Source organism: Toxotes jaculatrix, chromosome 19, assembly GCF_017976425.1.
Source record: "Toxotes jaculatrix isolate fToxJac2 chromosome 19, fToxJac2.pri, whole genome shotgun sequence".
NCBI classification, from domain to species: Eukaryota; Metazoa; Chordata; class Actinopteri; family Toxotidae; genus Toxotes; species Toxotes jaculatrix.
In genome coordinates, this window is record NC_054412.1 from 885141 (window position 1) to 911119 (window position 25979).

General features: G+C 47.2%; 1 protein-coding gene across 1 annotated transcript; it reads left to right on the top strand.

The window, feature by feature from the left end:
* The first annotated feature begins 585 nt into the window (after positions 1 to 585).
* nmbr (neuromedin B receptor) lies at positions 586 to 25571 on the top strand. Its single transcript, XM_041064552.1, has 5 exons — positions 586 to 1013; positions 13904 to 14045; positions 14187 to 14396; positions 23141 to 23379; positions 25409 to 25571. Exons 1-5 carry the CDS (start codon positions 586 to 588, stop codon positions 25569 to 25571), a joined length of 1182 nt encoding a protein of 393 aa, XP_040920486.1.
* The last annotated feature ends 408 nt before the right edge of the window (positions 25572 to 25979 follow it).

Sequence of the window (25979 nt, forward strand, 5' to 3'; positions counted from 1 at the left end):
TAAACAATTCTAAACAAAACCAGCTAAATAAACTTTACTACAATTTAAAGTGTGTAAGAATATATGAAAAAAATATATATAAATATTAGCCCCTGGCCCTATCTATCTATCTATCTATCTATCTATCTATCTATCTATCTATCTATCTATCTATCTATCTATCTATCTATCTATCTGTCTGTCTCTGTGCAAACCCACCCTCCTGGTTCCTCCCCCTTCTCTCCCTCTTACTCACAAACACACACATATATACAGAGAGAGAGAGTGTATAAGAGAGAGAGGTGTGTGTGTGTGTGTGTGTTACCAGAGTCAGAGAAATGCCTCCCTCTCTTTACGCGCATCAGTCGCCTCTCACGCTTCGCTCCGTCTCTCATCCAGACAGATAAACTGTTGTGTTCTGTTCCGTTTTCAGAAAACTTTTCTTTTTCTTGCAGCTTGTCTCGGAGTGAAGTGACACTGCGTCTTTACCCGCGGAGCATCCTGTTGCGCGCCCCGGCAGCGCAGAAGCCCCCATCCCGCTGACTCGTCGCCGGAGCGCTCCTCTGTGGATTTGCCCGCGCCGCGCAGGAAGAGCGCACAGCGGCGATGGACGACGAGTTCCTGTCTAACTTATCCCCGGCTCTGCCTGGAGACCCAGAGGCGCTGAGCCCCAACTCCACCGAGGAGCCCGACTGGTGGGCGTCCTCGGACGACGGGGAGACGGTCCACTTCGCCGTGCGCTGCGTCATGACCTCGGTGTACATCCTGATCATCACCGTGGGTCTGCTGGGAAACATCACCCTGGTGAAGATTTTCATCACCAACAGCGCCATGCGGAGCGTGCCCAACATCTTCATCTCCAGCCTGGCGGCGGGAGACCTGCTGCTGCTGGTCACCTGCGTGCCGGTGGACGCCTTCCGCTACTTCTCCGAGGAATGGGTGTTCGGCGAGGCGGCGTGCAAACTCATCCCCGTCATCCAGCTCACCTCGGTCGGCGTGTCCGTGTTCACGCTCACGGCGCTCAGTGCAGACAGGTAGGGGGGTGGATGTGGATGTGAGAGGCTGAACTTGATGATATTCAGGACATTAAATCACATCCTCCTGGTTTTCCTGTGAGGCTGCTTCATATTTCTGTTCCAGCTCATCTTTCACTCTCTCACTCGTTATTTACTGCATTAAGACTTTTACTTGAATAAAAAGTATAAATGCGATCTGAGGATGTGATGACAGGTCCCCGTGTGGACAGGTCCCCGTGTGGACGTGCATCTGAGTGAGTGCAGCCATCTTCTGTCTTCTTCTCTGTTCAGTATCATTCTTTAGTTTCCATTTCCTGCTGTAAATGTTCTGTATTTCACTCACTCACTGTTTGTGACAGTTTCAGATTTTACAGTGAAACCTCGATCAGTGAATCTTCTTAGCTTTTCTGTGTTGTTGTGTGTTTGTCCTTCTGTAGAAGCCATTCATCACATCAGGTCCTTTTACTTTAAATACTTTTTCATACTTTGATACTGTGGAAAGTGGAACCCTCACCTATGGATCATGTTTAGAATTAGAGTTCTGATAAATTTCTTATTGGAATCAGATTCAGAGGTGTTAACAAGCTTTAAGGCATTTTGAATTTCCTAATATTCCTTTAGGAACTTTCCTTCCTTCCTTCCTTCCTTGCTTTCCTTGCTGACAGCAGGGCTCTCTGCTCTGGCTGTGATCATGAAGATAAATCGAGCTGTTTCTCATTATGCTGTTTGGATTTGCTGTGGCTCAGTTGGAGCAGCTCAGTGACCCTGAGATAAAATCAAATACATATTTTCTCAGTGTGAGGAAATATTAGAGGCACGTCTAATTAGGCGGAGCTCTTCATTCCCAGCAGGTGTAATGCTGTGGACGGTCTGAGGTTTGCTCAGGCTGCGGGTGAAGAGACTTCATCTGGAGGTTTTGTAGATTAAACATGGAGTCGGTTTTAAAATGCTAAATTTGTGATTGACTTGGAGCTGCAGACAAAGAGTCTCTGGAGCCTTTTACGTACGATGCTGCATAATTACAGCTGCTTAAGCTGATTTGTGGTGCAGCATTGATTAGTATTAGATAATGTCCATTCCTGTGTGAATGAAGGGAGGGGTGCACGCAGGAGAGAAGAGAGTAAAGCAGCAGGAAAGAAAGAAAACAGACGAGAACAGTGACACGAGAAAAAGCTCTGCAGGATTACTGTAAAAATAACACGAGAGAACACGACAGAGCAGGAAGTCATGTCAGAAAATGGAAATCTCATTACTGTAGGACAGACATGCAAACTGAAGACGTGCAGGAAAGTCAGAGGACATTTTGGGACATTTCAATAAGTTAATCAGGACATTTGAGTCGGACTGGTCATCGGTACAAATCCCAGTGGGTCGCTGCATCGGTTGGAGGGCGGTCTGTCAAAAAATGCAGCGTCCCCAGACGTTTGCTGGAAATGAAAGTGGGGACAGTTTTGCTCAGTCCTTCTCCACAGGCCTGTTACAGGGTTAGGACGGGTTTTAAGGTGGATGTTATAATAAGGTTTAGTTTAAGATGGAAATCCGCTCGTGGCTGCTCTGACAGCAGCTCACTCGTCCCTCAGCATTAAATATTTATAAGCTCTGACATGTTTAAGGACCTCTGTCGAGCTGTGAGCTGTGAGCCCATTCAGGACTTTAACCCCTAACACACACAGTGTGTGTGTGTGTGCGTGCGTGTATGCAGAGTGAGTGTGTATTACAGTATTATGTATGAGGGAGAGAGGAACGGTGCAGAGAGGCGGAATAAAGATGATGAGGCAAAATATATGATGACAGAATGATGACACCAGAAATTCAAAATGAAAAGTGACTGTGATCGAATGAGACAAAGAAAAGAGAGAAGCCACATAGATTATTCCCATACACACACACTGTGCATCAGTTACACACACACACACACACACACACACACACACACAAAAACCTCAGAAAACATCAGAGCTAATGCAAACAGGAGCCGTCTCAGTTTACCTGTCAGCAACGACTCACCTTGACCACCAGTGTGACCGTGGGTGGAGCTGTGATGCGGGTGGTGTTCACATGTTCAGTCTCAGCATCAGGAGCTCCACATGCAGCTAACTGGGGTAATTTAGACCACACAGACTGGTGATTGGCTGCTGCTGAGAGAGAGCAGAGGTTTATTTTCATGCTTTCTTCTCTGGATGGAGAGAAGCAGGAGGGAGCCGGCACTTCAGTCTGAGCTGCAGATCGGGGGATGTCATGAATGAAGGAGCGGGCGAGAAAAAAGAAAAATGGGCATTTATGTGTCTTTGGCTGGATGTTGTCGTAGCAACAGCAGCTAAATCCTGGCTGTGGTGGCAGCAGTGGCAGCAGCAGGCTAACAGAGCAGGTCGCTGTAGTAACTGTTATTAGCATTAGCAGTAGCTTCAGTGGTTGAACAGTAGCAGCACACAGATCAGATTTACATATAATGTGAAAAGCACTGCTGGAGGTGAGAGGGCAGCCTGTACTGACTGATGTGGGGTCAGAGACTTTTACAAGCTGGATACTGTCAGAAAGGAGGATGACACTCATCTGTTTTATTCTCTGAATCAGCCTGCTGAGCCTGCTGGCTGAGCCTGCTGGCTGAGCCTGCGGTGCTGCTGTCAGCTGGACAGGGTGTGTGTGCTGTTTGTCTAAAACATCTTAAACATGGACATCAGTGTCAGGATCAGCCTGGATACGACCTGCAGACGGTTCGAGCGAGCTCAGATCCTCGGCTGAGGCGTTAGAAAGTTTCAGTCACCAATAAATAATGAGAAGCACCACATCTGATCCTGGACTCACTGGACTCATGTCCATCCTGTGTCGGGTGGAGCCAAGCCACTGTGTCCCAGCGCAGAACCACTTTTACAATTTATGTTGTGGGGGGGGGGGGGGGGGGGGTCCCGTCCTGCGAGGCTGACTCAGGCTCTGCAGACGGCAACAACTCACAGGCTGTCGCTCCACAAACACTTAAGATGCACAGAGGTTTATAATTTGCCTCCGAGCGGGGAGCCAAGCGAGCGCGCTCCCCCTCGGCTCTCTGCGTGTGATATCTGCTTCCACTGCTGTCACCATGAATGATGTGATTTCCTGTCTGCTCGTCACGTCATTACTGCTGACCAGTGATCGGCCTGTGTCTGAACGGAGGAGAGAAACTGTCTCATCCCTCCGAACCAATGAAACACTCTGATGACGCATGATACGCTCCCGTAATTAGCAATTAGCAGCCTAATTCCCTATGAAATCCTCAGCCCGTCTGTCTCACTTCAACACGCGTCGGTAAAGTAGAGCAGGGACCTCGGGTGGAAGCTCCGTCTCCGCTTTACATCTGAGGTCCGTTCAGTCTTTAAAGTGCGCGGAAGCAGCAGCACAAACAGAGAGAAAACAAGAAAATGCCAGAATCCTGTGTTTTGGGACGGAGAGCGGAGCTGACAGCCTGATCTCCCTCAGGGCGGCGCATGGACCAATGGGCTTCTGAGGTGGGATTCGATTTGCCCGTGACATTTGCAAAGCAGATAAACTACTGTAACATCCCATAAAGTACACATGTAACACCCCGGGTGCACACGAAGAGAACTGATAATAAGGTTAAAAAGTCATATTAGTTTAATACAACAAGCACAATCCTGCTTTTTCCTGAGGTGAAAAGTTCAGTGAGCATGTGATTCAGTTTTGGTAGAAACTGCTGCTTTAATATGATAAACTGGGAACTTTTCACCTTATCTGTCCTGTTTACAGCAGCGACTAACCATTATTCAGATTGTTTTAGAGATGTCTGCTCAATAAAATGTTTCCATAACGACAACATCCTGTCAGGCTCAGTCTGGAAATCTGCACATTTCAGAGGCTGGAAGCAAAAATTATTCAAACTAAAGCCTCTGATCAAAGATCTGAACCCTCAGAAATAATCCTGACATACAGGAAATGATGTCCACTACACGACGGACTCACGACGCCAAACCAGGAGAAACAGACGGGAGTGAAATGAAGCTGGTTCAGAGTTCGAGTCCTGCTGAACGAAGCCTCACGCGGACATGATTACACCTGGAGCAGGTCACAGACCCGTCGTGTGTGTTCAGAGACTTGTGTGTCGGTGAGGTGGTGGAAGTGTATTCGACGTTCAGCTGAGTGAGAGGATTCACGAAACATCCCGACCGCTCAGGAGAGCAGCGTGAGAAGAGCCGCTCGGTCACAGCGCTGCGGCCCAACAGGAAGTCACCTGATGCAGCTGCAGCTCTGAATGTTTCTGAGAAACTCGCTGCATTTTTCATTCCAGCCGACTGCAGATAAAAGATGAGCTGACTGCAGTGGAGCCCGGGAGCGAGAGACTATTAAGAATAGAGTGAGACGGAGAGAGAGAGAAGCTGGAAACGAGCGGGGTGAGGGGGAAGTGAGAAGCCGGCGTATAGAAGAGGAGGAGCAGAGCGAGCACATGCATCACAGCTCGAGCAGATTATCAGGATCCAGTCAACTGATGCACACACAGTCACATCTGTTATCACTGATCCTGGGAAACCTGGTTATTTCTACACTGACATCATCAGTGACTTCACTCAGGTGCAGATATAATCAGTGTCTGTTTAAGGTAACGTGAGGCAGCGTGGCTGTTCGTGCCCGTGTCGATGATGAGCAGGGTCAGTAAACGCAGCAGCCAGCACTTAATGAAGGATGTGACAATGAGCCGTCGCTCCCCAAACAATGTGTCTGCAAACTGAGCTCAGCTTCAGGTGTTTGATCTGAGCCTGATCCCTGGTCTGAGCCCGATCCCTGGTCTGAGCCCGATCCCTGATCTGAGCCCGATCCCTGATCTGAGCCCGATCCCTGATCTGAGTCCGATCCCTGGTCTGAGCCCGATCCCTGGTCTGAGTCTGATCCCTGATCTGAGCCCGATCCCTGATCTGAGCCCGATCCCTGATCTGAGCCCGATCCCTGATCTGAGTCCGATCCCTGGTCTGAGCCCGATCCCTGGTCTGAGTCCGATCCCTGGTCTGAGCCCGATCCCTGGTCTGAGCCCGATCCCTGGTCTGAGTCTGATCCCTGGTCTGAGCCTGATCCCTGATCTGAGCCTGATCCCTGATCTGAGTCTGATCCCTGGTCTGAGTCTGATCCCTGGTCTGAGTCTGATCCCTGATCTGAGTCTGATCCCTGATCTGAGCCTGATCCCTGGTCTGAGTCTGATCCCTGGTCTGAGCCTGATCCCTGGTCTTATCACTGGAGCTTGTTGAGGCTGAGAGTGAAACTGCAGGCGCTGCTCAGGCTGAAAACGAGTCTGACAGCATCACTCATTTCAGCAAACACCCAAAAACGACTCAGGTTTCAGGTCAAGTGCCAGAGCCAGAGGCCAGAGGCCTCCACTGGCCACAGGAAGTACGATTCAAAGAAGGAAGTAGGGTGAGATTAATACAGAGCGTCAGAGAGAAGAGGTCACGTTGGATGGATGGGTCCATAAAACATCTGTTTATCTACCTGTTATACTAAAATACCTTTTTCTGCCATTATTAATGTACGTACAACAAAAACTCATCATCATTTGATTTTGACCAGATGGATAAACAGTAAATATGATGAATACCTGTAACGTCTGAAACCAACCCGCCGTCATCACACCGTGTTGTTACCTGTGCTTGTAGACACAGTGATGGAAGCAGTTGTCAGTTGTTTGTCCTGATCACAGTGTTTGTGTGTACTGACATGACAGGGTGGAGGACAGAGATCTGTTTCCATAAGACAGGAATCAACAAAAGGAGACACAGAGACACGTTTGGTCTGATCCAAGGTCAGACAGCACAGACCTCAGGGGACAGACTTTCCAGCTACAAGTGAAACTCAGTGTACAGCGTCTGTGTGTGTGTGTTTCCTGCAGTGAAGCTAAAGGTCGGTACATTATGTGTCGTGCAGCTGAAATCTTCAGATTGTTAATGCAACTGGATCCAGTTTAAACAACCAGCTCTACGTTTACGTCCGACTGTCTGTCTTCTAATGTCTCAGAACCACGTTAGAAATACGTTTTCTCACTTTAAGTCACTGTCTCCTGGATTTTATTGATCCATAAATATTTCAAAGAAAGGAAGAAACACCTGGTTTCAACTGTGAATAGTCCAGATGTTAAAGAAATAATTAGCTCCAGCTACATCAGTGACAGCTTTACCAATATCCACACACACTCCCCGCTCTGGGTCAGAGGCTCCAAGCAACACACAGGTTCAGGCAGCACCGACTGCAGGAAACGGGAAAAACGTCTTTAGTTTGATGCTTCTGGACTCGTCCGTCCGCTCTGACCTCCCGTCTCTGTAATAACATCACACTCTTTCCTTCTTTATCATTTCAGCGTCAACATGTGTCATTCTTGGGCATTTGCCGAAGTAACTGCTGCTGTCTCGTCTCCTGGGAGGACAGACTGGGACAGAATTCAGGAGGCTAAGTGAATGAGTAGCTTTTATTTCCTAGCTGTGCCGCGTGACGTGAGCAGCAGCTGCAGAGGACGCACCTCTGGACCTCCTCTTCCCGCTTCGTGAGCCAGATTGTTTACCAACAGGCAGCGTCCTCGTCCCTCTGAAACACTGTGATCACCTTGTTAATGGGACACTCATTTCCTGATCACACAGTTTTGGGCAGCAATCTGGCTGCGCGTCTGACCCGGATGGCCTCTAATGAGCCCCTAACGAGGCTAAAAGCCACTAACGAGCCCATAACGGCTCTTAACTTGCCTGAAGCTCCTTGATAAGCATAACCAGGCTAATGCGTCATTAACATAATGATTGGAGTGGCTACTGGAGCCCAGTCACTTCCTATCAAGATGATGCACACAGATACCCTGTTTGGCTGAGTACGTTCACAAACACGTGAGCTGACTGCTGCTGGGCGGCCGAGCTGCTCAAACAGGGACAAGATGGCCGACCCCACACATCCGAGGAGCCGCTGTCACACACTGAACCTGCTGTTGCTGTGTGTCTCCAAACTGCTGGTCCTGGCTGCCTCACACTGGCAGTCGCCAAAGAGAAAAGGAAACTGGTCGATAGCTAAACCACCGCAGCTGTTACTGTTCACCCTGATGGGAACACGAATGTCTGGACATCACCACACACACCGTCACTACACAGGTAACACACAGTGATGATCTGGGTTCACCAAAATCTAATCAGACGGTGCTGTCTGTTCGATCACCATTACGAGCAACCCGGGCAGAAATGAAGGGTCAAAGGTCACATCACTCTGACAACAGAGAGAACAGTGTATACCTGCTGCCCTGGAGGGGGGAGGAGGGGGAGGAAGAAAGGATTTCTTTCCAGCTTTGTTCGTGGAATCAATTTTTCAGCTCTCAGCCGCTGAAGCATCGACAGCAGGAGATCTGAGGAGAAGAAACATGATGGAGAAGTTAGAAATCACCTGATGGAGGGTTTGATAGCAGAGGATGTCTTTTTCCAGAAGCTGAAGGGTGGGCAGAGGAGATGAGAGGCTGTCTGAGAGGACATGAGTGGGACAGAAACCGAAGAGGAAAACAAAGGTGTGGAAGAAAGCTGGGCAGAGGAATCAGAAAGAGGAGATCAGACTGGAAAAGGGTAGAAAAGGGGAGGGAGGTGGAGGAAGATGTGATTGGATGGGACGGGACTGGTCCTATACAGCGATCAATGAAAAGTCCAAAGCAGAGGCTGCTCCACCACGGCTGCTCCACCACGGCTGCTCCATCAAGGCTGCTCCACCACGGCTGCTCCACCACGGCTGCTCCACCACGGCTGCTCCACCACGGCTGCTCCATCAAGGCTGCTCCACCACGGCTGCTCCACCACGGCTGCTCCATCAAGGCTGCTCCACCACGGCTGCTCCATCACGGCTGCTCCACCACGGCTGCTCCATCAGCTGCTTTTTTCTTCCGTGAATTGAAAGCTTGGCTCCTGCAGCTTCCACGACGAGCTGTGGATTCATCTGTTGCCGTGTGCGTCAGCTTGATCTTTCGTCTCTTGTTGTAAATCACAGCCGACGCGTTCGCCTTCAGTCCTCTGAGGTTTCCTTGCCTCTGGTTTCCTCTGTTTCTGTTTCTGTCACATCAGAACAAAAAGTAGAAAACCCCTAACCTAAGCCCAGAAAAGCTGGGGTATCCATGGTGAATCCGCCCCGCTGGGGCACGCTGCCACCTTTCAGTCTCCATCCACAGGTAGATTGATGACTCAGCAGCCTCAGGGTTATATCAGCGGGGCTGCAGAGTCGAGAAAATGGCATTCTCCACATGCTGGGAGATTATGGCTCAGTGACAAAGCATTTCCTTACAACAAAAAAGACTCTTTAGGTTTGCACCGCATCGGTAACCATGGTAACATGTGTTGGTGCTGGGGGGCGGGGCCATGTGCTCACCATGTGAGCTGCAGCAGGTCGAGGCGTCACTCAGGGCTGATCTCCTGATCGAGCTGTACCTGAACTCACCTGCACAGCAGGTAAAACTGAGCCCGGCTCAGAGACTGATACACTGACCAAGGCCAACACTCTTCACATTCATATTCCACAGAGGATAAACCTTTCACCTCAGAGGCCCTGAGGCTTTTTGTCCTGACGCCACCTGCAGGACGAACTGTGCGTTGCAGCTGGTTTGCTGCTGAAGCTCTGGGAACAACAGATAAATGAGCCCTGAGTCATCGCAGCTTCCAGCGGCGCTTTAGATTTTCTTTCTTACTGTGTTTGTGATTCAGGTGGAGCACTTAGTCAGGATAATGGTTCACAAGAGCCCAAATTACTGAGTGAATGTGAACGGAAATGACTGTGTCACAGAAGTGAAAAACCTGTAATCAGCAATCCACCTGATTATTACTGCAGGTTTGTTCTTTAAACTCTGTCCCTCTGTCCCTCTGTGAGGGAACACACCGTCCTCCACACGGAGACACTGCTGCTGCTCTGCTTAGTGTTATCTTTCCTGAAATGAAGCCTGGGGTTTTCTCTTTCTGTTGAACAACAGTGCAGACGGAGATGGGATTAATGATGAGTGCTGGTTACTGCTCTTTGGTCTGTGAACATTCACATTTGAGACTGTGGAACATTTTTTACTTAAAAGAATAGTTAAAGATCGACTGGAAAAACTGATGCTAATGAACTGACCTGTCGTTTCTTAGTGTAACAGCTTCTATAAGTTAACGAGAGGAAGTGAGTCTCACTGATCCAACCAGGAAGCAGTTGTTCTGCAGTGACACTTCAGCTTCAAACCAACAAAAACACAACTAAAATAAAGCAGTTTACATCCTGTTTCTGTGCCTCTGCTTCCTCATCATCATCATCATTCTGCTCAGAAATAACAGAAATAAAATCAAAGCCTCTGAACTTCACAGCTGATTATACAGTGACACAGGTCTGTGACCCAGTCCAACGTCCGTCCACACAAACTGACAAAAAACAGCTTAGTCCCTCTAACATCTGATCCCCCCACAGTCCTGGTCCAACACAGGTCCACTACAGTCCACCAAAACCCAAACTCTGTGAAACTGTCCTCGTCCTCAATCAAGAATCAAGAGTCTTTATTGTCATTATGTAAACATAATGACATTTTCCCGGCTTAAAGGCACACACACAAATAACACAAATCCTCAGCAACTTCCTGAGTGTGAGGCTGAATGAATGTGAAGCAGCAGGTGCCACCTGTCCTTGAATAAATGAAGGGATAGAAAACATTCAGGCAGCAGGTGTGAAAAGCAGGAGGACGCTCAGTGAGAGGAGACGCTCTTCAGTCCTTTTGTACTTAAACCTCTGAGGTGAACGTTCATGAATCCTTTGTAATGACTCAGGGCTGAAACGACTGAGTCGTCACAAACAACCTCACAAACAAAATCTCATTTTAAAATTCCGTCATTTCAGCTGAACTATTTTCATCAGAGGACTGATCCACATCTGCTGCTGCGGTCAGAATAAACTACAGTGTGTGTGTGTGTGTGTGTGTGTGTGTGTGCTGATGGTGATGAAGGAACATGTGACCCAGTATAACAGTGGACACCTGATGTGTTTTAATGGTTTGTGGAAACAGTGGAGCTCTGAGGATCAGAGGGATCAGAGGTTTGACGGGTGCTCTGTGTGTGTGTGAGTGTAACTAACACTGACACACACTCTGTGTCCTGTAGTCTCTGATGTTGTCTCCAGTGAATGAAACGTCGATGACTCACAGTTTATTTACAGCTAATTTCTTTTATATTTAAAAACCGTCCACGCTCCTGAACGTGTGAAACACAACGTCACTGAGCGTTGTTCAGATAACGCACAATTCAAATGTCCAGGCAGTGAGTGAGACAGCTCGCAGGAAAACAGTGACGCTCCGTTACTCCAAACATTTACCTTTATACCACCTTAAAAAGTCCTGCATTACTTGTGCTAACGATTTACAGCCTGAGGACACAGCTGACATAAATAATCAATAAATCATTACCTTAATAAAACATAGAGTGAGACGCAGCTCAGTGATGTAAGATTTATTGGTGAGAAGTGGAGGAAGAGTCTGAGGTCGACTCTCGGGTCCATGAACGAATGACTGTGCAGACTGATGTGACCCTGTCTGCGTCTCGCTGTGACCCTGTCTGCGTCTCGCTGAGACCCTGTCTGCGTCTCGCTGAGACCCTGTCTGCGTCTCGCTGTGACCCTGTCTGCGTCTCGCTGAGACCCTGTCTGCGTCTCGCTGTGACTCTGTCTCCGTCTCGCTGAACACGTTTGTTTTAAGAGGCAGAAGACGTTTTAGTCCAGATCTGTAATCTGATTCCAAGAAAGCAGCTCTGGGTTCAGTCAGAGCAAACACAGTTTAACATCCTGACGCTCTGAGACGACGGGATGAACGAGGCTGCGTCTCATGTTTATACACTGCAGCAGGAAACCTGTTTAAATAAAACAAAACAGGGTCCTGGTCCTGGTTTCACTGGCTCACTGTCACAGTTTACTGGGACGCATTGATAGAACAGAGTCATCGATGATGTTACCATAACGTCAGCGCTGCTTGATCTGAGAAACAAACTCATCCCACAGCAAAGATCAGTTTATTTCCTGAGGTCTCAGATTCCTCTGAGCTCCACACTGAGATGATCCAGATCTTATAGACTGTAAACCTCAGCACCTTCTCATGTTTCTCCTGGTTTGGATTTTTTTAAAGACTAAATTTGTGGGATTTGGATTTTAAAAGCACATATGGCTGTTAGTCACTGCTATAAATCGCACTGAGCCCCGTCCATCTGCTCTGCCTAATGGGGAATTTAAAAAGCAGCTCGATGATTACACATGAAGAATAACTATGATTAGAGAGACAGAGTCCTATTGTTTCCTGTCTTTGTCCTCCAGTCTGCAGCCGCAGCCGACCGATGGCTGATGGAGTTTTTCATTAACTAACAAAGAGCCCGGAACCTCTAATGCTGTCGAAAGGAAAAATGATATAATTATTAGATGATTTATGTTTTTGGTTTCAAACCAGAAAATCTCGAGTGTGATGATGGGTTTGTTTCATGATGGCAGCAGCAGCAGCAGCAGCAGCCGCCTTTTCAAAGACTGATTTAATCTGTTTATTAGATCCACGTTGAAATTTAGCCAAAACATCTCTGATGGTGTGTGAGGAGCAGTAACCACAGAGAGATTGATTTGCTGTCGCTCAGCTTCACATGTTTCCACGTCAGCTGTCACATGTAAATGTTACGGGTTCCCACACTGGTCCCCACACTGGTCCCACAGTAACAATATATTATATTATATATAATATATTATAATATATTGTTATCATTTCACAGTAAAGCACATAAACACATTAACATAATTCCTCTGAGTGTCAGTATCAGTGCATAACTGTCGTTCAAGTGCATGAAACAAGCGAGAATATCAGCAGCTCAGTGTTACTACACAGAATCATTCAGTCATAGTTACCTCACACTATCACTCACACATAAGTGAAGCAAAGCTACTATAACAACACAGTGCCAGTCACCACAGAACCAAACTGTATCTCCAACAAGCAGTCGCTCATGTTCCACATTGTGGATGAACACACTGACTGAACAAACAGCTTTCACTCCCAGAGGAACATTTAACCTTTCCTATCAGATTTTAGAGGATTCTTCACAGAAGTGCACAAGTACTTCACAATAAAACGCTTTGATTTTCCTTTAAACTGTCGCAGCTTTCTTCATGTACGAGACCAAATCAAATAATGTGCAAAACAAATCCATCTTTAACCCGCAGCGACCTGCCTGCAAGACAAGGTGCAGGGTGGAACAGACCCGCCGGCTCAGAACCTGTCGCCTCGACTCTGGCGGGAATCTGCAGCTCGTAAAGTTCGACCAAATGATCGATTAACATTCAACTGTCCCCGTGAAGCAAAGCGCTAACGAACCGACACCGGCACATTTTACCAAGTACTGACCTGCAGAATACAGAAGACAGGTGAGCAGTAAGAAAGACACGGAGTTACCTGCGCGTCGTCCAGGTTACTTCCGGGCTGTGGGCGGAAGTTCCCCCCTTAGACGAACCTGTGCGCAGCCGTTCACCTGCCAAAGGTTCCACCTGTCTGCTGCTCACAGACAATGTCTCTCTGTTACACAAAAGCAGTTGCACAGTTTTGTGGTGTTCCACATAAACAACAGACTGGGACAGTAAATGATGCTGATGTTTTACTGAGCAACAAACGGACAGTTCAGAAACTTAGTGAGGAGGAAGAGGAGACGCAGTCTGACACAGCAGCAACAAACACATCTTTCTTCAAACTAAAGCGTAGAGATTTTTATAAAACAGGATGTGGTCTCCGTCTGGTTTCTCGAATTGGAAAAAAAAAGATTCTGGGTTGTTTGATTGACAGGTGTCTCAGCCTCTCAGGTGTCTCAGCCTCTCAGGTGTCTCAGTCTCTCAGGTGTCTCAGTAACAATGTTACTGTTTGGTCACTGATCCCTTTCTCTCTCTGTCTCAAACAGGTATAAGGCGATAGTGAACCCGATGGACATCCAGACGTCCAGCGCTGTCTTCTGGACATGTCTGAAAGCTGTTTCTATCTGGCTGCTGTCCGTCCTGCTGGCTGTCCCTGAGGCCATTTTCTCACAAGTCGTCTCCATGCAGGTAAAAGAAAGACGACAATTACAAATACAACAAATACCACAGAGCTCAGGCTGAAGCTTCTCCTCATCTATCCTCTCTTCTCTTCACATTTCCTCCTCCCCCTCTCCTGCCCCTCTCCTCCCCCTCTCCTGCCCCTCTCAGGGTCACAACACTAACATCACCTTCGTGAACTGCGTACCGTACCCGCTGTCCAATCAGATGCATCCAAAGATCCACTCGGTGATGATCTTCTTGGTTTACTTCCTGATCCCTCTGGCGATCATCTCCGTGTATTATTACCACATCGCACGCACACTCATCAAGAGCGCCCACGACATGCCGGGGGAAGTCAGCGAGCACACCAAGAGACAGGTGACTGATGGACGGACCAATGAATGAATGAATGAATGAATGAATGAACGAATGAATAAGCAGCAGATTGTTATGAACCAACCGAGTGTCGTCGTGTCCTGCAGTGGATCATAAAACAAAGGAAGTGAGCTGTCGCCTGTTCGCTGCATTTTTACAGTCTGATTTAAAACCACGTCTTTAAGTTAAATATTCCATTTCAATTTTCAGTCCATGCTGTAACACTCGTGGTTACAGGTGGGTCACAGCACCTCACAGCAGGTGAGTTTGAATATCACAGGTCACTGAGTTCACACACGCATCAGTGACTGAGAGCGAAAACAGGCCTGAAGCAGCTTCTCAGACCGCAGGGTTTGAATCCGTCTGACGGCTGCTGCTGGTCCGACTCAGTCCCGATTCTTTCTTTTTAAAAAGTGTGAAATGAGTGAAACGAGTGAATGAAACAGCTGGAGAGGAAAAAGGAAAAGAGCTAAACTGGAAAAACAGCCAAATAATGTGCTCTGTGATTTGTGACCCCTGAAAAGATGAACAGTCGGAAGTTCCGTTTAATGGGGATCGACTCGGACGCGATGCTTTTTGCACCCACACCTCCCGCCGCCACGGCTTCAGAGGCCTCGGTAAATATTTCAGCCATGAAGGAGCTTTATCGGAGGACGTCTCAGCTGGAACGAGTAATCACTTTACACCCGCTTGATCTTCACAGATGGAGGAGAGGTCAGAGGGAGGGGGAGCTGCATTATTAAAGACCCCGCAGCAGCAGGTCCGATCAGCCGTACACGAGCAGTGATGGAGGAGCACGGCTGGGAATCACTGATACACCTCCACACGTCACTGTGATCATTATCACTGTTGATGGGAAATGAATGTGAATGTAAAATTTCACAGTTAGTTCGTGTTGTTTGGACCTGACCTGGACTTGAGACTTGACTTAGACTTGTTTCAGATGGTTTGAGACTCGTAAAGACTCGTAACACAACGAGTGTCTCTGCAGCCCGGCGTGTCTCTGTAGCCCGGTGTCTCTGCAGCCCGGCGTGTCTCTGCAACCCGGCGTGTCTCTGTAGCCCGGTGTCTCTGCAGCCCGGCGTGTCTCTGCAGCTCGGCGTGTCTCTGCAACCCGGCGTGTCTCTGTAATCCGGTGTCTCTGCAGCCCGGCGTGTCTCTGCAGCTCGGCGTGTCTCTGCAACCCGGCGTGTCTCTGCAGCTCGGTGTGTCTCTGCAGCTCTGAGAGGACACTGTCCAGAGAAGTTGACCTCGACGAACTCAGGGTTAATGGGAAGTCGCTGACTAACAAACAGTGAATCAAGTCCCGACGCTGCGAGCTGAGAGAGGAGGAGGATCCTCAGAGACAGACAGACAGGTGTGTGAAGCTCAGCTGTGTCTGTGTTGCTCTGAGGCCTCAGATCACACCTTCACATTCACCCGTCCATTAATCATTGATTTTTCTAAGCAGTGAGAGATGGACTGTTCCTGTGAGTCTGTGATGAACGTTTCAAAGACAGAGTTTTAATGAGATGCGTTGAATTTGGACCTTTTCACTCAGTTTTGCTGCAGAGTTGATTCCAGACCCGTGTCAGTCCTTCCTATGTCTGTCACATCGTCCTCTCTCTGCGTCTCAGCCCGTCAGGCCGCGTCGTGTGTGTCGTCTAATTCGTCTCATTACAGCTAAATTCATCGCTGCCTCCTCGTGGGGCAGCGACGCTGTCCCGGCTTCTTTGGACGGGAGGAGCCTCTTCACGCGCCGCCCGTATCTTCACATCGACATCGAGGTTGGAGGCCAATTGCTACATTAACTGCAGACGCCCACATCAATACCAGACACACCTACTGTCTTATCTGAAGGCAGAGCTAATTCATTATGTTCCCAGAGATAAGAAACGCATTAGAGGCTGCTCAGCAGGTACACACACACACACACACACACACACACACACTCACACAGTCACAGTTGGAGACGCTAATACTTCATCTTCCTCTTACTAGTAAAAGGAGCTACATGTTTCACACATTATGATGAACGCTAACTAAACCTAATACACTGTGTGGCAGGTGACGACACCGACTGACCAACAACAACTGGCTCCAACATCTTATGACTAAACGAAAAGTTTCTTCCATAAACAGACGAACAAAGAGGAAACGTAAAGAAAACTCTGAACTTACATCATTTACATTACATTAGCTTACCTGGCTGAAGCATCCATCAGAGGGGAATTCCTATCCAGATAATATGTGTGTGTGTGTGTGTGTGTGTGTGTAATGAAAAGATAAAATTGACTTTGAACCCCATTAAAGGAAACTCTCATAGCATCGCTCCGTGCTTCCAGACAGAGGGACGTACTTAACTGTGATGAGATGAATTAGATGAGACGTGTTACAGTGAAGGAGGTGGAGGATGGGTGGAGGATGGGAGGAGGTGGAGGAGATGGAGCAGGATTTCTATCGTTCAGCAGATGTTGGAGGTTAAACGCTGCAGATCCTCACACACCTGAATAAAACATTTTACCTCTGTGGTTTTTTGAAGCAGCAGCAAAGAGTTTCATTCACCATCATTCATTCATTCACAGAACCACGGATGAGCGGAGCTACGGAAGCCTTCTGTAGCCAAAGAAAGAAAAGAAAAAAGATTTTAGAAGTTAGAGGTGGCAAAAAAAAAAATGATGAGATTAGAGATAATCTCCTCACAAGCTCCATTTAGTAGCTGTTTTTGATCATACCACTTGATCTTCATCAGCAGATGGAGTTCAAATGAAGCAGGCTTTCATATAAACCAGATCTGCTTCAGAGGAAATGCACTGAAACAGCAGGTTTGAAAAAGTGCCTGGATCTGCTCCTCCTTCCAAACCTTTCTCCAGTCGGTTTCTCTGGAGATTAAGAAACTATTTCATTTTAAACAACATCCTTTTATCAGTGTTTCAGTCATTTTTGTCTCCACTTAACTGAAAACAAGAGAAAATAAATCTGCTGAATCGAGAAAGAGAAAACAGCCTCACTTCAGAGGATTGCAGCACAGAGTGAACACATCTTTGTCGACTTGTCGTTACTGATTTTCCACTTCAGCTGCAGGCTTGACTTTTATGCGAGGTGACAGCCGACCGACGGCTCCAGAATAACCAGATAATTAGCAGCTCAGGTGTTCGACAGAAATCACATAAAACCATCATCGTTTTCTGTGAGATCTAAAAGCAGGATCAATCCGACGGAAGGCCGCGAGCTCGGCTCCTCAGGAGCAAACCTCAGGCTCCTGTTCGTACGAAGCATCTAAAACACACACAAACACACCAGAAGAAGAAATCCACAGAAGGCGGGAAGAGCAACTGATTTTATATATGAGCCCAGGACTTTACAACACTTCACAAAATCCAAATAGCTGCTTCTGAATCCCTTAAGCTTCACGTCCTGGAGCCAGAGTTCAGCTCCCATCGCCACGGTTTCCTGCCGTGCTCGCATTAAACTGAAATCATTCGATTCCTCCTGAGGTTCGTCGCTGCACAGCTCTTCATTTAACAGGTTTAATATCTGTGTGTCAGGAAAAATCAGAGGCAGAGTTACGTTTGCTTCACTCAGAGTTTACACTTCTTCAGTTCGTGTTGGCTCGTCCTCACAGCGGCGGCGTGGCCTGAATCATTTCATGTGACAGCTGATTGACGGCGACGGGACACGACAGAATGATCGCACAAACGGGCGGGCGACACAAACCGCTCGAAACCTGTTCTTCAGTCTGTGTGTGGTTTGGCTGCAGGTGACACAGAGCGCAGGACACTGAGAGCTGACAGGCAGAGGCCACCACGGCGCTGGCTCACAGCAATAAACAACAACAAACAGCAACAACAAACAGCTAACAGCGAACAGCGAACAGCGAACAGCTAACAGCTAACAGCACTCCCTGACTTCCTCACATCCTTTTTTCCTGCTTCAAAGTCACTAAGAAGATGGTCTACCATCCAGAGGAGGAAGTACTTTCAGCGCTGAGCGGGACGCTGGTCCTCTCACCAGAGGAAAGTAAAAGTCTCACTTTATTAAACACTTTGGGACAAACTGCAACTTCAGAGAATTCAAGTCTTCCAACCCAGAACCTTCTCCAGCTGCTTCATGTCGCTCACTGACTGATGAAAATCAGCGTGGACTCTCAGAAGCAGCTTCCCTCCTCTGGGATGTAACACACGAGGCCTCGTCACTTCCCTGCTTCACCTGCCAGCTTCCATCATCATCATCATCATCCTCAGCACCGTCGTCCACACCCCGAGCTGACGGAGGCTGTTTCAGTCTCTGAACAGAATCTCTCAGGTCTGATTCACACGTCGACCCTGAAACCAACAGAAAGGACTTTCTCCGATTTTCAGGTTCATATTTTTCCATTGTCTCTGTGGTTTCAGGAGGTTTCCTGCAGCATCGAGGCCAAACCCTCCTTATGTAAGAAGATATTTTCAATAAACAGCAGATTTCTACCATGAACAGCTGAATTAATCCCATTTTACTGGTTTGAAAAATCCTGATCCTGTTTGGTAAAATGGTTTGAAATGGTCTTAATTTCAGATGTTTAGCAAAAAAAACCCCCCAAAAAACAGCTTGTTGCTGACTCAGTTTAATATAAATGTTAATGAGTCAGCAAAGCAGCTGAATTCAGCCTGATGCTGAATAATTAGAAAGTTAACAGTCAGTCCACAGAGAAAGACGAGCTGCAGGAGGCTGAGGTGAATGTTTGCCGAGGAAATAACAGAGAGGTGACAAACACAGAGAGAGAGAGAGAGAGAGGGGGGGGGGGAGGTGAGGAGGAGTGAATGGAAACATGAAGAAAGAGGGTGAGAGAATCATCAGCAGCGTGCGAAGAGTCTGGCGACGGAGACGACAGAGACGTTTGAGTCGAACTGTTTAGGATTCGACTCATTTTTCATTTATTTTAAAAGTATTTTAATTTTAAAGGAATCATCAAAGATGTTGTGATGTATGTTTTAAATCGAATGCAGTGATACGTCGTGTTTCACAGACGCCTCTCAGCCTAAACACAGACCGTGTAAAGATTCCTCTGTGTGAACAACGTGAATCCATCAACAGCACCAAGACAACAACACAACACAGCAACACAAACACGAACACGTGGAACAAAAACAGCATTTAACAGAGACAGAAAGCGACTGAAGCAGCAGCAGAACTTTATCTGAGCCGATTCTGTTTCTCTGCTTCTGATAAAAAAAAACAACCACAGGATTCTCATGTTTATTCATGAAACCTTGACAAAAGCCAGAAGAACCCTCGAGCAACAGAAGTGTGTGTGTGTGTGGACATTGTGAAGGTCCTGCTATAATTAGGTTTAAAACTGTATTTTGAATGGATTGATATTTTAGCCAGGAGGCGAGCTGCAGGCGTCGGGTTCAGTTCGGATCCAGCTCTGCCTCTTCAGGCCACAGTGAAGATTTTAACAACTCGTTCACACACTTAGTTTTTCACACTCGTCCATGGTGTGAATGACCAACAGCTCAGGCAGGATGTCAGACTTCAGAACAGCTGCTTGAAAAAAAAAACACCTCTCTCCATTAACACTGGTGTTTTTGTTTGTTTGTTTGTTTGTATAGTTGCAGAGACACAGTGCAGGGCGCCACTGGTGACTCATGGCTCCCGTTCTGAGCCGCTGTGAATGATTTCATCCTTAAACATGTTTCTGTGAACCGTGGACTGAGTGACTGAGTGAGTTCATTTCCTGTCCTGGACCTGCGGAGCAGCGAACAGCAGTGAACAGCAGACAGACTCAGGCAGAGCAGCTGCTGAACATGGTGCAGCATTTAGCAGCTAAAGAGCCAGATGTTTCCCTCAGGAGCTGGTGGAGACCAAACACTGAGCTGAAAGAGAAGGAGCACTGGACTGAGACTCATCAGGTGGACTCAGAGACCGCTCCGAGTGGACAAAAAGTCAATTCATGCACGTTCAAGAATTCGTCATTAACCATTAATGACCTTCAGATGATACGTCAGTGATCTCAAGCTGAGTGGATGTAAGTTCATCCTGTTCCGTGTGTAAACAATTGTAACGTGTGAAACATCTGTAAACCTGCAGAGAACAATAAATGAAATGAAATGAAATTGAAAGAAGAGAATTTCCATAACCCATTCTGTCAGAAGAAATCACAACAAGACGAGGAGCAAACAAACTGATTGATTCTCCTTTTAAGCTTCACGTTCCCGGAAAACCTCAGCTCAGATGCATCAACACAGACTGGATCTGCAGAGAAAGCAGAGGGAGATTAGATTTTCCCGCGACTGAAGATTCCTGGAGAAAACTTTGCTCTTCAAGGCTTCAAACAGCAGACGAGAGCTGCTGCTTTGAATCAAGTCTGGATGTCACATGTCACATGGCTGCAGCATGAAGAAAGAGAGCGATGCACATCTGAAATCAACAGAACAACACGTCTCATTGGGCTGTGCGAAGACGAGCCGCTGCGTCTCTACACAAACTTTAAACTCGCTGAGCTGCAGCTCGTCAGCGTCGTGATCGGCCTGTCGCACACTGATCACCAAACAATAGCTGTCAGTTCATCGTGTCTTTTATATAACTGTCACATCCATAATTACAATACATCCACTCCTCATAGATGTTATTAGGGACTCGTATGGTAAATAATTCCCAGAATAAACAAAGCCTCCTGTCGCCCTGTCATTGTTTCTGAGCAGAGCCTGGAAACTGAAGTACACGCTCATTTTCATCTGTTACGTCTGAAATGTGACGTTAAAGAAACGCAGGAGTGTTTCTGGAAAAGACGAGTCCACAGGTCGTCTGTGGAAGGAGCCGATCGTGACCCAGTCAGGACGTGACGGTCCGACAGCACAGGACTGTCACACCAACGACAGCTGTTCATCTCCTGTGACACAGCAGCAGAAAGCAGCTTCAGTCTGGGACCAATCCACAGCCTTCATTTGTCTCTTTCTTCTGTTTACATGGTTCTGTTTCTTTTCAACCATCACGTTAAAGGAAATGGATTCAGAACACTCTTTAACCACATGGCAGATGCAGAACAATGATTTTATACAAGTGCATGATGGGAGACATCTGCTTCGTCATCTTTTTATTCCTCTATAAAACCGACAGGATACACGCGCGCACGATGTTTGCTCCAGATTTCTGCGTTTTGCAGCATTTGGAGCTTAATAAAAATGTGACAGCTTGATTTCTGCACCGTCGTCACCTCAGGAGTCGATCTGTCTCACACGTGCCTCTCCCCCAGGAGCTCCCAGGAGGCTTTGCAGGCTTCCTCCTTGGCGACAAAGGCAGCGGTTAGCGGCTCTGCTGGGGAACGTGGAGGATTTGTCCAAACAATAACAGAAATCTGAATATACACACAGCAGGAAGCAGCTGCAGATGTCAGTATACAAAAACCTCATAATCCTCTGATTGTGTGCAAATTACGTTCTGATGGCATCGCACCAGGTGAGGCTTCCACAGAGGTCACAGGTCAAACTTCAGAAAGCGCTGCCAGATTTCTACTCACCCACAGTGAACACACACAGCATCTGTGAAGCTCTCCGCCCTGATGAAGGTCCTGATCAGGCTTCATGTTCTGTCCGTGCTCTGTCTGACAGGACCTGACAGACGATGCTGACTGCTGTGGAAATACAGTAAATACACCTCCAACTTGTTCACTTCAGCCAAGTGTAGCAAGCAAAGCTATCAGTGCATATATTAACATGTGAAATCATGTTTTACATGTTGCTCTGCAGGTGGTGAGAGGTTAGAGCAACACCTGGATTTTAGCAGCTGTGAATGAGCCTCGTGGATCAAAGGCTTCTCCTTCATCACATTCAGCCGCATTTGTCAACAGGACATGTGCTGTGGAGCTGCTTTTCTGTTTCTCTTTATGTTTGGGGTGAGAAGGTGTAATGAGCTCCTCAGGGTTTAATTCCTGCACATAAAGTACAAACTGAACTATAATGGCCTTAGAAACGTCAGAAGAAAAAAGCTCAGTGGAATAAAATCTGCTGCTCTTGTGTTTGAGCCGCGGCTCTGAAAGCATCAGGAGTCCATCAGAGGGTCAGAGGGTGTTCGACGTGTGCGGCACACAGGGAGGCGCTGTGAGAAACACTGCTGACACTGGTGTGTGTGTGTGTGTGTGTTGAGCTGAATGTTTACGTGCAGGGAGGGGTGACCTGTGTAAAGTGCATATGTCTGACATGACTGACCTTTTTCACACGTCTCTGACAGGAACTGAGCATCAGCCTGACATGGTCAAACTCCTCCTACGTTACTGTACATGTGATGCATTTGGTGTTAAAACATGACTCCATGTCCCCTCTGTCCCCTCTGTCCCTCCTGTCCTTCGTTTCCCGTCAGTTTCATCATTCTGCTGGAGGATGCTTTTAGCGTGCAGGTCCCAGCGAGCCAAACCTTCTGTGTAGTAAAGATCCAAACTAAGCGACAGCGGGTGGAAAATAACGGCTTTTTACCTGTTTTGATTTTGCAGCTACAGTGAAATGATCTGAAACCATCTGTGCCTCAGGTTTTTAGCTTTCTCTGGCTTTCTGCCTTCATTGTTTCAGTTTTTCACTAAGTGCACAAAAAAAAAATCAATCTAAAGGGAATAAAAAGTCCTGAAAATGACAGTAACCCATAGACTCACATGTTGGAGGAATACTGAACAGTATTCAGTAATAGCTGATGTCAGTGCTGAAGTGATTGAACTGCAGAGCCGCTCATCCCTCCACCCCTTCACACCACCCAGCTGATCATCTCTCTTTGTTTCTTTTTTATCTCCAACCTTCCAGATGGAGACGAGGAAGCGCCTGGCCAAGATTGTGCTGGTGTTCGTGGGTCTGTTCGCCCTGTGCTGGTTCCCCAACCACGTGCTCTACATGTACCGCTCCTTCCACTACCACCAGATGGATCTGTCGCTGGCCCACCTCGTCATCACGCTGCTGGCCAGAGTCCTCAGCTTCTCCTCCTCCTGCGTCAACCCCTTCGCCCTCTACCTGCTCAGCGAGAGCTTCCGCAGGCACTTCAACAGGTCTGCAGAAAACCTGTGCAGAGGTCATGTTATCAGTGATGACGAGTGTCAGACACAACCAAAGGCTCCTCACTCTGTGAGGTACAGGGGCAAAGAAATGCCACAAAAATATTAGAAGCACATTTCCACTCAGCGGTCAACTCAAATTAGACTTTCTGGATCCTGCACATGTAAGGATACAGATATTCATACAAACATTTCTTAAGGGAAAACGCTGCTTATGTTGTGTATTCGTCTTACTGTCTACAAAACCAACAAAGACCCAAAGCAACAACGTGAACAACGCTCTGTACCACAAACATGGTGCATTCAGAGGGTGAGGTGCTGGAGGGAGCTCCACCACACTGACCACAGTCAGGGCTCTGCCTGAACTGCCTCTGTGACGAGGACTTAATCACCCTGTATTTACAGCACGTTTTCATTAGAGAGCCAAATTAGATTCACATCTTCTGTGTTTCAGATCCGTAAATGATCCCAAATTCTCAAAATCAAGAACTAGATTTAATCCTTCAAATATTTAGAGCTGCTGAGCAACAAAATATTCTCACTGCCACGTTTCACCATGAAATTAGAGGAAAGAGACAGGAAAAAGAACATCACTCAGATTCAAACGTGCAGATGCTTCAATGATTCTTTATGTCGACTGATTGGGTCTATAGACGATAGATAAATAAGACATGGGGACGATGGGAGGACACACACCCAAATGCCTGCAGACAGCTGGGACTCGGCTGCTGCTCTGACGGGCTGCTGGCTCAGTATTGGCAGGACATGGCTGATGTTTTTTACTCTGCGTACAGACTGTGGTAAATTCCAATTGTAGACTAATCAAAACTTTCCCGAAGGCTGAACATTTGTATCTCCGAGCACTCAGAAATAGATTCAGGAAACAACCAGATGGCGAGTACTTAATTTGTCACAGTGAATGGATTCAGTAACCTCGCCGCAAAATGTGGCAATCACAGTCTCGTCATTTTCTAAATCTCCATTTGAGTGCTCCCGCTTCATCCTGCAACATCCTGCAACTTATCATTACTCCACCTCGGCAGGATGGAAACCCTCTTCACACCGACTCTGCCACAATCCTCTGCGACTGTGGCTGTCAAAGTGAGAAACAGTAACCTGGGGACGGGCTTTGCAAGCAAATCCTGTCGCCCCACAAGCAGCAGAGACTATGTCAGGAAAATAAAATGTGCCTTTGGGAAGCAATTATACCGAGGCTGCATGAAGCACACGCAGTAATTCACCTGTCTTTAGATTTATTTTTTATTACTTTAAGGGAAGTTTCATCTGAACTGTGTCATTGGTCCAAATGTGAGGATTTCCATAAAGCACAGAGAGACTTTCTGCACCCAGGGAGCTAGTTAACAAATCTGCAGCTCCCCGTTTCTTAGGATCATGTAAAATAATAATATGTGCTCACACACACAGTCATTACAAACTTGTGCTGAACCTTAGGCTGTCACATTTCTTCAAAATGACTTGGATCCTTTGTTTTTACTTAACATATAAAGCAGCTGCTGCACTGCAGACTTTCCATCAATCAGTCAGTTTCATTATCTCACAGCCTGCTGATTATTTTCTTGCCTAAAACCAGTTGTTTAATCTGTGAAATGTCCATCAACATGTCCGGAGCCTGAGGTGAAATCAGGTGAATCAGGTCTGAGTCAGTCCAGTTTTAATGTGAAGAAGCAGGAAGTGTTTGCTCTGCATTAACAACATCTTGACCGAGCAAACACTTCTTCAACAACACGGTGAAGGAGAGAAGAACCACATGCTAAGCACCGTTAAAGGTTCCCTGAGTAACACACATGTACGTGTGTCAGGAATCTGCTGTTGTTGATAGTTTGAAGCCAAGAAACATAGAATAAGCCAACAAGATTCAGCAAAGTCGACCTCTGGCTGATGGAAACATACTGATGCAAACAGTTAACAATCATTTTTACATTTTTAAAATTTAAAAATGATGAAGGCCTTACAGGTGTCTTGTGCTTTCAGTTTACTCTCTTTCTTCCTTCCTCTTCCTCAGTCAGCTGCGATGTGGCAGAGGTCACCGCCCCGAACGCCAGGCCAGCTACCTACATAGCACCTCCCACATCCGCCTCACCTCCATCAAGAAGACCACGCCCACCGCTGCCATCATTGCTCCAGCAGCCAATGGCAACTCCAACAGACAGGAAGTGGCTCTGTGAAGCTGGAGGGGGCGGAGTCAGTGATTTACAGCTTCACCTCATCCCAGGAGTTCTGTGAACGTAGGACCCCGAAGTGTGGTCTGTGTGGACGGGTAGAGGAAACCCTACAGGCCTCGCACCAGGTGAATGACTGTACCACTCTGACACATCGGACCTCATCATCTACATCCTCAACCTGGCAACCAAACAAAAAGTGCCTCTTGGAAATACAAGGTCAGACGTCGAAGGGAAGCAAAGACGAAAACAAACTGAAAAAAGCTTCACTTCTCTACAGCCGCAGCTCCTCGTTGATTTAAACAGGCCTGAAAAATGTAAATATTATTTAATATGTTGGAAACTGTCAGGGAAAGCTTCAGCAAACCACCAGCCCAAGGCTGAGAGTACAGACAGTGTTGTTGGTAGCATGGT